The sequence below is a fragment of the Manihot esculenta genome, chromosome 8 (genome assembly GCF_001659605.2).
Source record: "Manihot esculenta cultivar AM560-2 chromosome 8, M.esculenta_v8, whole genome shotgun sequence".
NCBI lineage: Eukaryota > Viridiplantae > Streptophyta > Magnoliopsida > Malpighiales > Euphorbiaceae > Manihot > Manihot esculenta.
This window is the reverse complement of record NC_035168.2, coordinates 40,356,576-40,370,546: the sequence shown is the minus strand read 5'-3', so window position 1 is coordinate 40,370,546 and position 13,971 is coordinate 40,356,576. Positions and strand designations below refer to the sequence as shown.

The 13,971-nt window shown below is 33.4% G+C and overlaps 1 protein-coding gene across 2 annotated transcripts; it reads left to right on the top strand.

Annotated features, from left to right (window-relative positions):
- Positions 1 to 1,483: 1,483 nt before the first annotated feature.
- Positions 1,484 to 12,495, top strand: LOC110620645 (probable LRR receptor-like serine/threonine-protein kinase At5g37450). Of its 2 annotated transcripts, none has more exons than XM_021764454.2 (22): positions 1,484 to 1,653; positions 1,808 to 1,907; positions 2,074 to 2,221; positions 2,517 to 2,588; positions 2,704 to 2,775; positions 3,751 to 3,894; positions 3,965 to 4,036; positions 4,213 to 4,284; positions 4,771 to 4,845; positions 5,121 to 5,189; positions 5,467 to 5,535; positions 6,205 to 6,276; positions 6,626 to 6,712; positions 6,843 to 6,911; positions 7,871 to 8,391; positions 8,919 to 9,077; positions 9,159 to 9,442; positions 9,510 to 9,561; positions 10,302 to 10,546; positions 11,085 to 11,219; positions 11,588 to 11,942; positions 12,257 to 12,495. In XM_021764454.2, the coding sequence occupies exons 1-21, from the start codon at positions 1,648 to 1,650 to the stop codon at positions 11,939 to 11,941; spliced, it is 2,877 nt and encodes a 958-aa protein (XP_021620146.1). In that variant the 5' UTR covers positions 1,484 to 1,647; the 3' UTR covers position 11,942; positions 12,257 to 12,495. The 2 variants fall into 2 exon arrangements, with proteins under 2 accessions (XP_021620146.1, XP_043814771.1); XM_043958836.1 differs by having other exon boundaries at positions 1,754 to 1,907.
- The last annotated feature ends 1,476 nt before the right edge of the window (positions 12,496 to 13,971 follow it).

Below are 13,971 nucleotides of genomic sequence, written 5' to 3'. Positions count from 1 at the left end.
AAAAAGTTTTAATCGATAAGAATTTAAGTTAGACTTATTTAATTTTAATTTTTATAAAATTCTTGAAACTTTTGATTGGCAATAAAGGAATCTATTATTTCTGATACATGTTTCCATTAAATTCTGTTGATTTAGCTTTATTGAATTTTAATATATTCAAATTCATGCTAAACAACATACTAAAAATATTAAATGAGAGTGATATTTATAAGTGGGAGAAGTTTTCAATCCACTTAGATGTATACACTCGATGAATTTAAAAATATTATATAAATTAAAGTCAATATAAATTTCATACTAATTAAATATATAAATATTTTATCTAAAAAATGTGAATGTTAATGTCAAGATAATAAAGGACTTAGTATTCACAAAAATAAAATAAAAAATAGCAAGTAGACAACAGATGGAAACATAAATTACTAAACAGTTGCGCAACACTTGAAAATCGTTGTAGAAAACCAGGCCTAGGTTGACGAAAATGCAAAGCTGATTTCCTTTTTTGACCAGCAAAGCAATGTCATTATATATGGCTGTCCAAATGATACACAAATGAATTAATTGAGAACGTAAAGCACGTCTGCTTAGTGAATTTTTCATTTTCATGAGAATTGTGTCTTTTTTTTTTTTTAAAGAAAAAAGTTTGAAAATTATAAATTTTCATTTATTTTATACCTTTAAAACGAGTGGTGGATAAATTGATAAATTTTACTTACTAAAAGATATTAGCTTTTAAGATTTATATTCAAAATTTTCATATTCTCAATCTTTTATCAAAAGGTTAAGTTAAGCACATAAGTCAAACCAATAAACTAGGCATTTTTATTTGAGCCACTGAATCTATAGATTGAGTTAAAAATAACGGGCCGTTTCAATTAGATATTTTATTTTTATCTTTTTTCCATTTTAATAAATTCTGGTATATTTATAATTTTTCTTATTAACAACAAACATAAATCCACCAATTAATACTGCTACCAATTCAATAATCAATTTAACAGTAATAAATTTTTTAGACGATTATGCACCTGAAGGTAAAAGTCAGTTAACTTAATATATTTTAACTTCACCAATGTTAGTAGAAAAGATCAAATATTTATTTGGTGACTTGGTCCTTTTAAGAGATTTCAATAAAATTTACTTTTGGTTGTTTTCGCGTTGTATAACAAATAGAGACAGGTGAGTTTACTTTGGATTGATTTTGATTTTGATTTTTATTTTATGACTTGACTTGCAGATGCAGCCAACATCCATCCACCATATAATTTTTTAACGCCAACATTTAGGAAATAGATGCCAAGTTGTTCTCTTGTCAGACAATCCGCCAATTTGTTTGGATAGTTATTCAAGTTCAAAATACGCAACCGTTTTATTATATGATTGATTTTGTGTATAAGGTGTCTTTATATTAATTAGTCTATCCAAACACAGTATAAAAATCATGCAACTGAAAATTGAAAACAAACAGAAATTAAAGAAGGCATTTCGCGCCTTTAAGAGAGAATTAAATATAGAATTTTGCAGGACCAAGTCCTCTCGAGTTGGCGGTTACCGTCACTGTATAAAATGGCGCTTCTACTCCTCGCTCGTCTGCAATTGTACTCGCCGTTCTCTTCCTAGCCTCCTTTTCCCTCACTTCTCAACTTCATGGCCGTAAGATTTCATCATCTCTTCATATTTATGCTAAATTCTAAGCTCATTTTCCTCTTTTCTATTTTAAATTTCATTTTTTCTTTCATCAATTTTTTTGCAGATTGACTTTCCTTTTCTTGATATTAATCGTTTGCATTTACCTGGATTTCCATAGATGGAGAGATCAAGTTTCTACCTATTTGGAGTTGTGATTGCTTTGTCATTTTGTTGCTTTGCTCTGCTTGCTTCATCACAGTTGACTCATACATTGGAAGGTTCTCTCTGCGCTGTTCTTAAATAAATAGTGCATTTATATGCTGCGCACTTAGTCATATCTATTGATGAAGTGAAGATTTTTCCGTTACAAGTTAGATTTTTTATTTTTTTGCCATATTTATTTGTTTATATGTTCGATTTGATTATATCCTTGCTGTCGTTCAGTCAGTGCTTTGCAAAAAGTTCGCAACAGTCTTAAGGACTCGCAGAAGAATCTTGTTAATTGGGAAAGGAAAGATCCTTGTACATCAAACTGGACAGGCGTAATCTGCACGCCCATTCTGAGTGATGGTTATCTTCATGTCCAGGAATTGTATGTTCACCCCTTTTCAAATTTACATGAGATACTGTTTTAGTTTCTTCTGATCTCAGTATTTCTGTAGAGAATGATTCTAATATATGAGTCCAAATCTATATAACAGACAGATTTAACGTAAGTTTATTTTTCGGATGCAGGAAATTTGAATTTTTTTAAAAATTTAAACTCTTACATAGGAACGTTGCATAATTTTTTCATTCACATGTAATATCAATCAGATTATGTTGTGCTAATATCTGTTTATCTTTCCTTTTCCCCTCCTTTCTTTTCTCTATTTCTCCTGCTATAGGCGTTTGATGAATATGAATCTCTCTGGAAAACTAGCCCCAGAACTTGGCCAATTTTCTTATATGATGATATTGTAAGTTAGATCATATCACCAGCAAACTGCTAAAGACTGCATTGAATATAACTAGATTGTCATCTAACATTGTAATTTTTTGCTTCTTGATTTTTGTCCTTTTTTTGCTTCCCAGAAATTTTATGTGGAATAACATAAGTGGCAGCATACCAAAGGAGATAGGCAATATGACTAGTTTGCAGCTTCTGTAAGTTGTGAATTTCTTTGTTCATTTGAAAAGTTCATCTGCAATAGAGTTGTTGAGTATCTGCCATACAAAATGCCAGATGAAAATTTTCTCTTTGCTTGTGTTATCCGTCAAAATAATACACTTCCACATCAAAATGGGAAAAGTTTTTACTGCCAAACATGAAAAACGAAGCTGTGATATTTTTGTTTCACAGTTGAGAAATATAACAGATAAGCAAGTTAAGGGAGTTGCAAAGCTATGGAATCAGGAAGAAAATCTAATTGCTTGTATATTGTGAACATTGACTTGAGAACTTCAATGGAACTTTGATGCCCTATTTGTTGTCTTGTTAAAGGAGATACAAAGAAGACTATTTACAAATAAATTTTCCATGCTGTTCGGTGGTATAATGCAATGAAAATTTCCTTGTCAATGTGGTCTAATATCTGAAAGACGGAAAGATTTTCCGGGTCATTCGGTGAATCCTTGTCGTTTGACAGAACATTTTTCCCCTGTATTTTCATCTCTTTCTATGTTCATCGCTGCTGATTGTTTGTAAAACGACGAAATTCTTTCTAGTTGTGACTTATCAAACATACAGATAAATCTAGCAGCAAAGAGAAAGTTTTCCAGTGGAAAAGTTTCCCTCCTTTTCCCTCCTTTTCCCTTGGTTACTGCTTTGTTAAAATGCCAATTTGAAATTCTCTTCTTAGCAACTTCATGCACCAAAAGAGGTCTGTAGCTTCTCATTCTTCTATTTCCATTGCTTTTGAAACAACCATCCAACAAAATATCCTCTATCAAAACATTCATGAAAACAGCCCAAGAAGGATACGTATTTACAGACACGCATACTCACACGTATACAAATTTCGAGAGGTGTTTTGTTTCTTATTTTTTTTCCGCGCGGGAGAAAGGAAGTTAATATAAATCTAATATATTTTAACAGCAATCTTGAGAAGCTTACGGAGGCTACACATTCTTTATTTGCAGGCTTCTGAGTGGAAACCAAATATCAGGTCCTTTGCCAGATGAACTTGGTTATCTCCCTAATTTAACCAAATTTCAACTGGACATAAATTTTATATCAGGACCACTGCCCAAATCCTTTGCAAATTTGCCCAAGGCAAAGCACTTGTGAGTGGCTTCATCAAAATCAAATTTCCTCCCCTACTTGCATATACTTATAGATGTAATCTCATTGCAGTCACATGAATAACAATTCAATCAGTGGCCAGATTCCACATGAACTTTCTGCATTACCTCAACTCATCCACTTGTAAGTTCATTTACAGTTCACTTTCGATGCAGGTGCTGTTGTCAATCGCAACACCACCACAAATTTCTCGGTTTCCTTCATGCTGTTGTTTTTAGCTTTAAGGAACTCACTGCTGTGTTTTTTTTTTTGGTAAGGAAACTACATGCTTATACACTCTCCAACGCTAACATTTGCAGGTTGTTGGATAATAATAACTTATCGGGCTATCTTCCACCAGAGCTTTCTGAAATGCGAAATTTGAAAATTATGTATGTTCAATCTCGATACAAACTACCCCGCAGTAGGCCAGTAGCAGCAATTTTGTTTCCTATACCGCTTGGTAGTCATTAGTAATTATTGATGATTTTATAACCGCTTTGACCACTATCAGTCTAAAGAAAGCTCCAAGAACTAGTGGAAGTTGTTCAAGACAAATCGAAGAATTTGAAAAGAATAGAAAAGGCATATGAAATGACAAGTGAAAAGTGATGAAGGCAAAAACTGTTTTCTTGTTTCCTCAATGTATCAGATTAAAGCGTCCCATCTTATGGATAAACTATAGGATCAACTGAAACAGCTCTGCTAGGAGTTATCTTCCAATGAAATAGCAAGACTTCTAAATATTGTTGCTTTTAATATGCTAAAGAGGTCCTTAAGGTTTCTGAATTTGGATCTTGTATCTGAAGAATTTTTGTTTTACAATGTCCAAGTTCAGTTTCCACAGATAAAGGGTAACTAACACTGTTAATTTGCAGCCAACTTAATAACAATAACTTCAGTGGGACAAGGATTCCTGATTCTTTTGCCAACATGTCCAAATTGGTAAAATTGTAAGCTCTCTCTCTCTCTCTCTCTCTCTCCCCCTATGTGTATGTTTGTTTGCACATGGTTCTTCATTCATTCTTGGTGAAGTAACTGTTCAATATGTGGCACAAAATACAAAAAGCTATCATTTGTGAATAGAATTATGCTAGCCCTGTACTGCTGGATTGATGACAATCCTTTTGTAGTCTTGTAACTTCCTGATGATTCTTATTGAGGAAAAAGATATTTCTTGTTTCTAAAACTTAATAGTTTCTTGATGCTATTCCATTCAACTTGATAGGAGTCTTAGGAACTGCAACTTGGAAGGAGAAATTCCTGATCTAAGCAAGATAAAAGGCCTTCTGTACTTGTAAGTCCAAGAATCATTGGCTAGTTCTTTTAATGAATGTAATGTTTTCATAAGTGTCTTGTGCACATGGCCTGTCATTAATAATTATTGGTGCTTGTATCTTACATTTGAATTTCCTAATCTAGTCATATTTCATGTATCATTTTCCATTCTCTCCCTTGGGATCGGCATTTCCTTATGAGTAGAAAACAATGGTTCTGTGATGAGGTTTGCCAAATCTCATATTGTTTTATTGGTATTGTTGATTTTATCTGATGTATTGTTAAACATCTTACAGGGATCTAAGCATGAACCAGTTTAGTGGAAACATACCAACAAATAAGCTTTCCAGTAATATAACAACTATGTAAGTAATTACTGAAGTCCAAACATAGTTTTGTTTAGCTTGACTTCTGTCTACGCGTGTGTGTGTGTGTTGAAGTTTCTGGTTAACATGTGTATGAAGCAATATTCATCAGTTGATGTTTTAGGATATGGTTCTTTTGTTCAAATAATGCATCCATAACCTAAGGGGAAAACAAGGAAGTCATGTAAATGATTATAAAATAGATAAAGAAAGTATCTAATCACTATAGTGGCTCAGAGGAAAATTGAGATCTTTTCTTTCTGATTTTACTTTTAATCACCAGATAAAACCAGCATAACCTATAAGTGATCAGAAAATGGGTTTAAAAGAAACAGAGAATCAGATTCAGTATATGATAACATTTATCTTTTAATAGAGGTAATTGGATTTCATGTCTAATAACTAGAAATACTAGAAAAAACTAGCACTCTGGCACTCTAATATACATTTTATGGCAAAAGCAGATTTGATGGAATAGTCTATAGAAATCCCAGGAACAAACTGTAGGACCTGCCTTCAACTTTAATAGGATTGTGATGCATGAAATAATATGTTTATGGATGCATGTATGCATGTTATCTTCAGATGGTTGCTTGTTGCTTTTATTGTAGTAATCTTCTCTCGTTTTAGCATGAGCAATGTAATTTATCATGTTTCTTATTGTTGCAGTGATTTATCCAGAAATATACTTAATGGATCTATCCCCTCAAATTTTTCAGGCCTTCCGTATCTCCAGGACCTGTAAGACTAAAAGCATTTATTTCTTCACTTAGTTTTGCTTATTGTTTTTGTCATTCATTCTTCAATTTCTGTTATACTTTAAGCTTTTACGTGGGCTGGTCATTGGGCTAACAGCTGAACTGCAGGGTGCCTACTTTATATAATAGGCGGTTTAAGTATTAGAACCTTGATATTCCCTTCCCCATCCCCTGTATTTATACATAAAAAAAATATTTCTGGGATAGAAAGACTTCATCTTTCTCAGGTTGATTGGCTGTATCTATAAAGTCAGTATGATGATGTGTAATGTATAACAGGATGCTAATTAAGATCTAATTATTATGATATTGAAGTTCATATTTTGCTGCAGGTTACTTGATAACAATTCATTAAGTGGTGATGTTCCTACTACTATTTGGCAGAATATGGAATTTGGAGCAGCAGATAAACTCACCTTGTAAGACTTTATGGATACCAACTTTTAATGATGGCTGTCTATCCTTGACATGTAAATTTAATTGCTTTTGGGGTGATGTTGAACACCATGACTTACCTAGTTGATCAGTATATTCTGTTTAATATTGTAGGGATTTCCAGAACAATCTGCTTTCAAATATTTCTGGCTTGCTGAATCCTCCTGCAAACGTTAGCATCAAGTGAGCTTAATTCATATACTGCTTGCCTTCTAGCTTCCATATCACCACTTCATATGATCCATTAGATTTATTTTATTATTTTGATTTTGAACGCAAGACCTCTGTTAGCACACAAGTCCGTGTCTCTAATCTGTTTGACTAAGCTACAATGTTGGTTGTTCAAGCTTGAATATATAACACCGTCAGCCTAGTTACCTCAGACCTTAGGCACTTAGTTTGCCTCTCACTATCTCCATCCAACACTTCTCTTGACGTTTTATTTTATTTTATTTTTTTGTGCCTTAGACCAGTGCATTTATCATTTTGTATAGGTGAATAACCTTTGAATAAATTTCTTTTAATTTCGTCGTTTTGTTAATTGTAAGAAATGAATAAGAGGTGATACCAAACTGTTATTACAATCAAGTTTCCAACCTCCCTTTGTTCATTTCCAAGTGGATTTTCAAGATCCTTCGTGTACGTGTGAGTTCCATAGAAAGTATATTAGGTACCCCTGGATCAGCTTTTTAACATAGTACAAGACCAGCAGAATGTTCAAAGTTAATGGCTATCTGTAATGTTTAAGCAGTCTGATGAAAATTCAAGTATACATCTCCTGCTATTGATTTTCCCTAAATGGATGGTATGTCAACTACGATGAGCTTGGGACTTCCTTTGATAACTTCGGTGCATGATGCCTGCTGTAGTGCTATTATGCATGAAATGCTTCCCTTTTATATGGTATGCAAATAATGAAACTTCATAGGATATATCTACACCAGAAAGCATATGAAAATAATCTGCCCAGGAATTATCTACTTAGAATATTGTTCATCTTGTCTTGATTCTGCTGCTAGACTACGTGTAATCTCTCCATTAAGAAATGTCATAGCAGTGATTCTTGCAATTATTGTTTGGGTAAAAAGTACTTCTGACTTAAGAATGAACAATTCAATAATATCTAACCTATGGGTTCTTAGGCTTCAAGGAAATCCTATTTGTACAAGAGCAAAGGAATTGGACATAACCCAGTTCTGTGGACGAACAAGTGGAGATGTTGAGAATCCTGAAGGCTCGAGCAACTCAACGTTTAATTGTGAACCTCAATCTTGTCCTACCAGCTATTTTTTCGAATATGTCCCAGCATCGCCTCTTCGCTGCTTCTGTGCTGCACCTCTTGGTCTCGAAATACGTTTGAGAAGTCCTAGCATATCAGATTTTCGTCCATATAAACGTCCATTTGAGATATACCTGGCATCCAGTCTTGGCTTGGATCTTTACCAAGTATTGATTGATTCTTTTGAATGGCAAGAAGGTCCTCGGATAAAAATGTATGTGAAAATCTACCCTCAATATAATAATAACGTTACCACCAATACATTCAACACAAGTGAGCTTCATTGGATCATGGACATGATTGCTACATTTACAATTCCTCTAAATGATACCTTCGGCCCTTTTGATCTGCTCGGTTTCTCTCTCCTTGGGCCTTATTCGGGCGGTATGTCACCTGAGCTCCTCTATTTTTTACTATGCCATTCCTGTATAGCTCCAGTGGTGGAATATTGTAGTAGTATCTCTGCTTTTAAGACTACTATAGTTTTCTTCCTACCTCCATTACCAAGATGGTAGAGGACAAAATTGAGGCATCTCTTGGGCATTTTTGTTTTTTAACTTTCAATTTTTCCATTTTTGAAAATAAAAGTGATGTTGTAGGTCCCTTCATTATCTAACTACCAGTTACTTCACCAAAATAACCAAATTGAATGAGTTACATTTTCCTAGTTTACATCATCAGAAGATGGTATGTTAGACCTTTCTCATAGAGAGGAAAAGGAAAATAGCTGATTATTACAGAGAATCCATTAACCATATTCATGCTACAAATATTTTCGCTATTCACTTTCTGCATTTAGGTTCATGATTATGTTGCTTTTGTTTTTCTCCTTCCACAGTTAAAGCATAAAGAGGTGTCACTAACATCACCTTGATCTGTGGTTTGTTTGCTTGTATTGATTCTTGTTCCAGAGAGATTTATATTTTTAAAATCAGGAATGAGCAAAAGTACACTGATTGGAATTGTGTTCGGAGCCATCTCCATTGTAGTTGTAATATGTTTCACCATGACATTTGTTTTCTACAAAAGGCACACGGGATATCAGCCTGAAGTTTCCAAGAAGCAACTAAGTTAGTCCATTTACCTTGTCATGGCTTATGCTGCTTTCTCTTTTTACATTTGGAAACAAGCGTGTTATTTTGTCCATGCAGTTCCAAGAATTCCAATAAAAATTGAAGGTGTCAAAGAATTCAGTTTTGTTGAACTCGAATTAGCAACAAGCAGTTTCAGCGTAACTACTCAAGTTGGTCAAGGAAGTTATGGAAAGGTTTACAAAGGTGTTCTAGCTGATGGCACAATTGTGGCAATCAAACGTGCAAAGCAAGGGTCTTTGCAAGGTCAGAAAGAGTTCTACACTGAAATAGAAATCTTATCGCGCTTGCATCATCGCAACTTGGTGTCACTGGTTGGGTATTGTGATGAAAAAGATGAGCAGGTACGCTTTATTATTGGTATACTTATATGTCTATTTTAAATGATGTGTGATATTTTTGGTCCTGCAGATGCTGGTGTATGAGTTCATGCCTAATGGTTCCGTTCACAACCTTCTTGCTGGTAAAATATTAGTATTTTATGCAACTTAACCATAGTGATGGAGTTTATTTTTTATTTAAACTATTCAAAGAAAATATATCAGTTAATTTACAAGAAGACTTGCTGTTGCCGATGCCCCATGTTCTAAACAAAATATTCTCACTTTTTTAAATTACCTTTTTATTACTTTCATGAGAAGGAAAATGACGACAAAAATTACAAAAGCTATAGAACTTTAACTATTATTAGTAGGGGTGTCTATGAGTTTGTGTAATACTAAATTTAATTATTTTATTTTCATGTACTTTTTTATGATACTTTTTAATTTATATTTTTCAATTGTGTTTTTATTATTTTAGTAAAATATAAACAGGTAAGTGATTTGTAGTTGACAAAAAAATGAATAGGCTTTCAGCTAAGCATGAAAATTAAGTCGGGTATGAATGAATCTTCATTCTTATTTCATAGTTAATATGAGGTTAATTAAGAAAAAATTATTTTGATAGTTAACAGGGTCTGGGGCAATTAAATGATTTGTAATTATAAATCAATGATTAACTAATGGATTGGTCTGTAGTTGTAAACCAAATAAGTAGTTTCATGATTGATGTTATTCAACACCCTAGGTATTAGTATCCTATATTGAAAGTAATATCAGCATATTACCATTTCACTCTCACCTATATTTCTTTTCTGTAATGAAAGCATATCAACATTAGTATATTATTCTAACTTTACATTAATGATGTGTGATATGACAGCTAGATCTAAGAGGCCTGTAAATTTTGCTATGAGGTTGTATATTGCAATGGGTTCAGCTAAGGGGATTCTCTACCTTCATACTGAAGCTTATCCACCTATAATACACCGAGATATTAAAGCAAACAACATATTATTGGACTCAAAGCTTGCAGCAAAAGTGGCTGATTTTGGAATCTCAAGGCTGGCACCAGTAACAGATGGTGAAGCAGCAACTCATATATCCACAGTCGTGAAAGGCACACCAGTAAGTAAAATATTGTCATGCAGACTTTCTAAGTTGCTTCTCAAGATGGTATCTTTCACCTACTCCATTTCTACAGTGGAAATATGTTATTCATTGTTCTTAATCTATTGAAAATGTCTTCCATAGAGCAGGTGCATCAGTATGTGTCCTGTTCCCTGTATCTTGGAATATCCTAACATAATGTTTTTCTTCTGGAACTCTTACGTTATATTCATAAAATATCAAATCAATTTTTGGAAAGCTCGCCAAAATCTGCATACTTCACTATGCGTACCTCATCAAAGACTACCCCGCCTAGCCATCTTTAACCATTATTGTTTGGAGTTTCTCCCATACATTCTAACCTTGTTTGCATTTATGGTAGCAAGAATAAATGCTGTTGATACTTAGTCTGTCAAACTTTGTGGGAGGTTTTCTGATGGTTCTTCTTAGACGGCTGGCATTTCAGAGCAGTGGTCATATTTCTGCTGCTTCTTATGTTTTGCTGCTTAATGTTGGCAGGTGCACTGACCTTACTTTATGAATTGCCTCCATGCAGGGATACGTTGATCCAGAATACTTCTTGAATCACAAATTAACAGAGAAGAGTGATGTCTATAGCCTTGGAGTTGTATTTCTTGAACTCTTGACTGGAATGCAGCCTATATCACATGGCAAGCATATTGTTCGACAGGTAAATAGTAATTTCTCATGACCACCACCACCTAACAGCGTTTGTTAGGTTTTACTCAGAACGCAATTTAGGAGACATGTGACAAGATTTTTTTTAATCTTTTCATTATAGTATAATATATATCAATAGTTGCAGCAGAATGCTCATATTACATTATATCTATATCCTCAGTTTTTTGGTAATTCTTGTAATTATCAATTTAATTTAACAATCTGAAATCAGCGAGAGCAAAATATACCACAAATTCACACTGTAGGGCATGGAAAATGGTTTGTTCCATGCAAGCCTGAGATCTGTAGGGCATGAATTTTACACTCAATTCTGCATTATCAAACTCGTATTGATGCTTGTCTTATTGTGAATGACAGGTTCATTCAGCAAGTCAATCTGGAAAGTTGTTTTCCATCATAGATGAAACCATGGGTCCATACCCTTCTGAATGTGTCAAGAAATTCATGGCATTGGCCCTCAGCTGTTGTCAGGAAGGAACAGAGAAAAGGCCATCAGTACTAGAAGTAGTCCGAGAATTGGAGAATATATCTTCAATGTTGTCAGAATCTGACATGATTCTACCAGACTCTGAGCCTGAGGCCTCCACTTCTGGAATGTCAGGGGACGACCAATCCTCTCTCTATACTAGAAGGAAATCTTTTTCGTCCTCCTCTGATTTTCATGGAAGTGATCTAGTTAGTGGTGTCATACCCAGCATCAGGCCTCGCTGATGTGAGCTTTCCTTCTTCTGGATATAAACTAATAATTCACAGTGTGATGAAACATTAATGGATATGTTTGAATAACCAAAATTATTAACAATTTCATTCTCATATATACGATGGTGAAGCCATCGGTTAAAGTAGTGTAAAATCTTGCAATGGAAAATTAAAAAGATCTAGCTATGAGCAAATTGCGGCATTGACAACCTGAAACTGATTTGTCCTGCTGGATTCTGAGAGTGTTCATTGCATGGATGTGCATGTCCACTTGTATGCCATTCTTAATGGGTGAGTGAAGCTAACAATGGTTGTTGTGAATTTCAGGGTTTGTCGGAGCCAGTAAGGAAAGGCCTTCAACAAGGGAGATACGGTTATGATTAGGGCATAGGTAAGGCAGCCCAAAAGAGTGGAAGTCATCTTCTTATATTGTGGAAGTCAGATTTACTATTGGAGACAAATTGTGTCTTGGTTTGCAGAGACAGTAGTCGTTTGCCCGCATGACTAAAATTTTTTATATTATTATTATTGTACGGTATTATTTTATAAAATAATATTTATTTTCATATAAATTCATTTTACTTATTAAAAAATAAAATATTTTTTAAAAAAATTTTAAATTCAAAATAATAATAAAATATAAATTCATGGAATATATATATTAAACACAATTACAACAAAGAAATTTAAAAATTTTAGTGCTAATTATAGTAAATTATTAATATTTAATAATAAATTTTATTAAAAAATTATATTTTTAAGAAAATAAAATTTACTAATATCTAACGGATTATCATAATACCTTTTATTACTTTATTAAATACTAAAAAAATAATAAAAAAAAGTTTTAATAAACAAATTATTTGAAAATGAAAATAAGAGAGAATTTAGTGAAAAAATAGGTGGAATAGAGAGATGGATTTTATATAGAATGAATAATAAATGTTATATTTTTGTGAAAAGTGAGATTAAAATTATTACGATCATTAATATAATAAATTGTAGTAATTTAGATTAATAATTTGGTTTTTTAGTGTAACAACTCAGAAATCGGACTGCTATCGGTATTAGGTTTTGATCGACTTAAGGTCGTTAGAATCTGTAACAAGTCTATTATATATCCTATTACGCCTGATATCTCATACATAATCACACAAATATATAAAAACATTTTCATTTCATTAACTAAAACTCGACTACGCATCATAACTGAAAACATAAAACTGATATTAGAGCTCTCATCAAATACTCTAATATGGTTAACATTACATATTTCAAACTTGGTTAAACATAGCTTAATCTTTTCAATGTTGACATAAAAAATCATAAACAGAAGATTATAAAAGGAAACTCGGACAAAACACAATTTTAATCCACAAACTATTACATGTCTACAACTATACTATTACATCAGAACTATACCAAACAACTCTGCTGACCTCCCGAGCTAATTTTGATACTACAAACTTGAGGTTAGGAGAAAGGGATAAATTACAAGAGTCTAGTGAGTAAAAACATAAACAAAAGTAGTTTAATAAAATATATGATCGTATGAATGCATCACGATACAAACAATTCACATCAAGATGGACTTGTCACTAGTAACTCTCCATAATTCCAATAGTGCCCAGTCCACAACGGGTGCTCCTCAGCATTTCCTCTTAAACATAACATAACATATCTATAGTGCTAGGGGCGTAGAATGGGCAACCCTAGTGTTTTTCTTACATAGTGTCAGGGGCGTAGAATGGGCAAGCCATGGTCTTTCCATATCCGTCATAACATATCATAATATACTCGAAAACTAGTGGATCATTCAACATCCATCCACAATAACAATAAATTATACAATGCATCATATTCATGGAGAAGCGTAGAATGGGCAACCCTGGTGTTTTTCGTACATAGTGCCAGGGGCGTAGAATGGGCAAGTCCTGATCTTTCCATATTCGTCATAACATATTATAACATATTCGAGGGCTAGTGGATCATCCAACATCCATCCACAACAACAATAAATTATGCAATGCATCATATACGTG

Bases quoted from the DNA above. Each gene is read 5' to 3' on its own strand.
- LOC110620645 (XM_021764454.2), top strand. The intron at 4,037-4,212 runs GTAAGTTCATTT...TAACATTTGCAG, and splicing joins TTACCTCAACTCATCCACTT to GTTGTTGGATAATAATAACT. The intron at 9,562-10,301 runs GTAAAATATTAG...GTGATATGACAG, and splicing joins CGTTCACAACCTTCTTGCTG to CTAGATCTAAGAGGCCTGTA.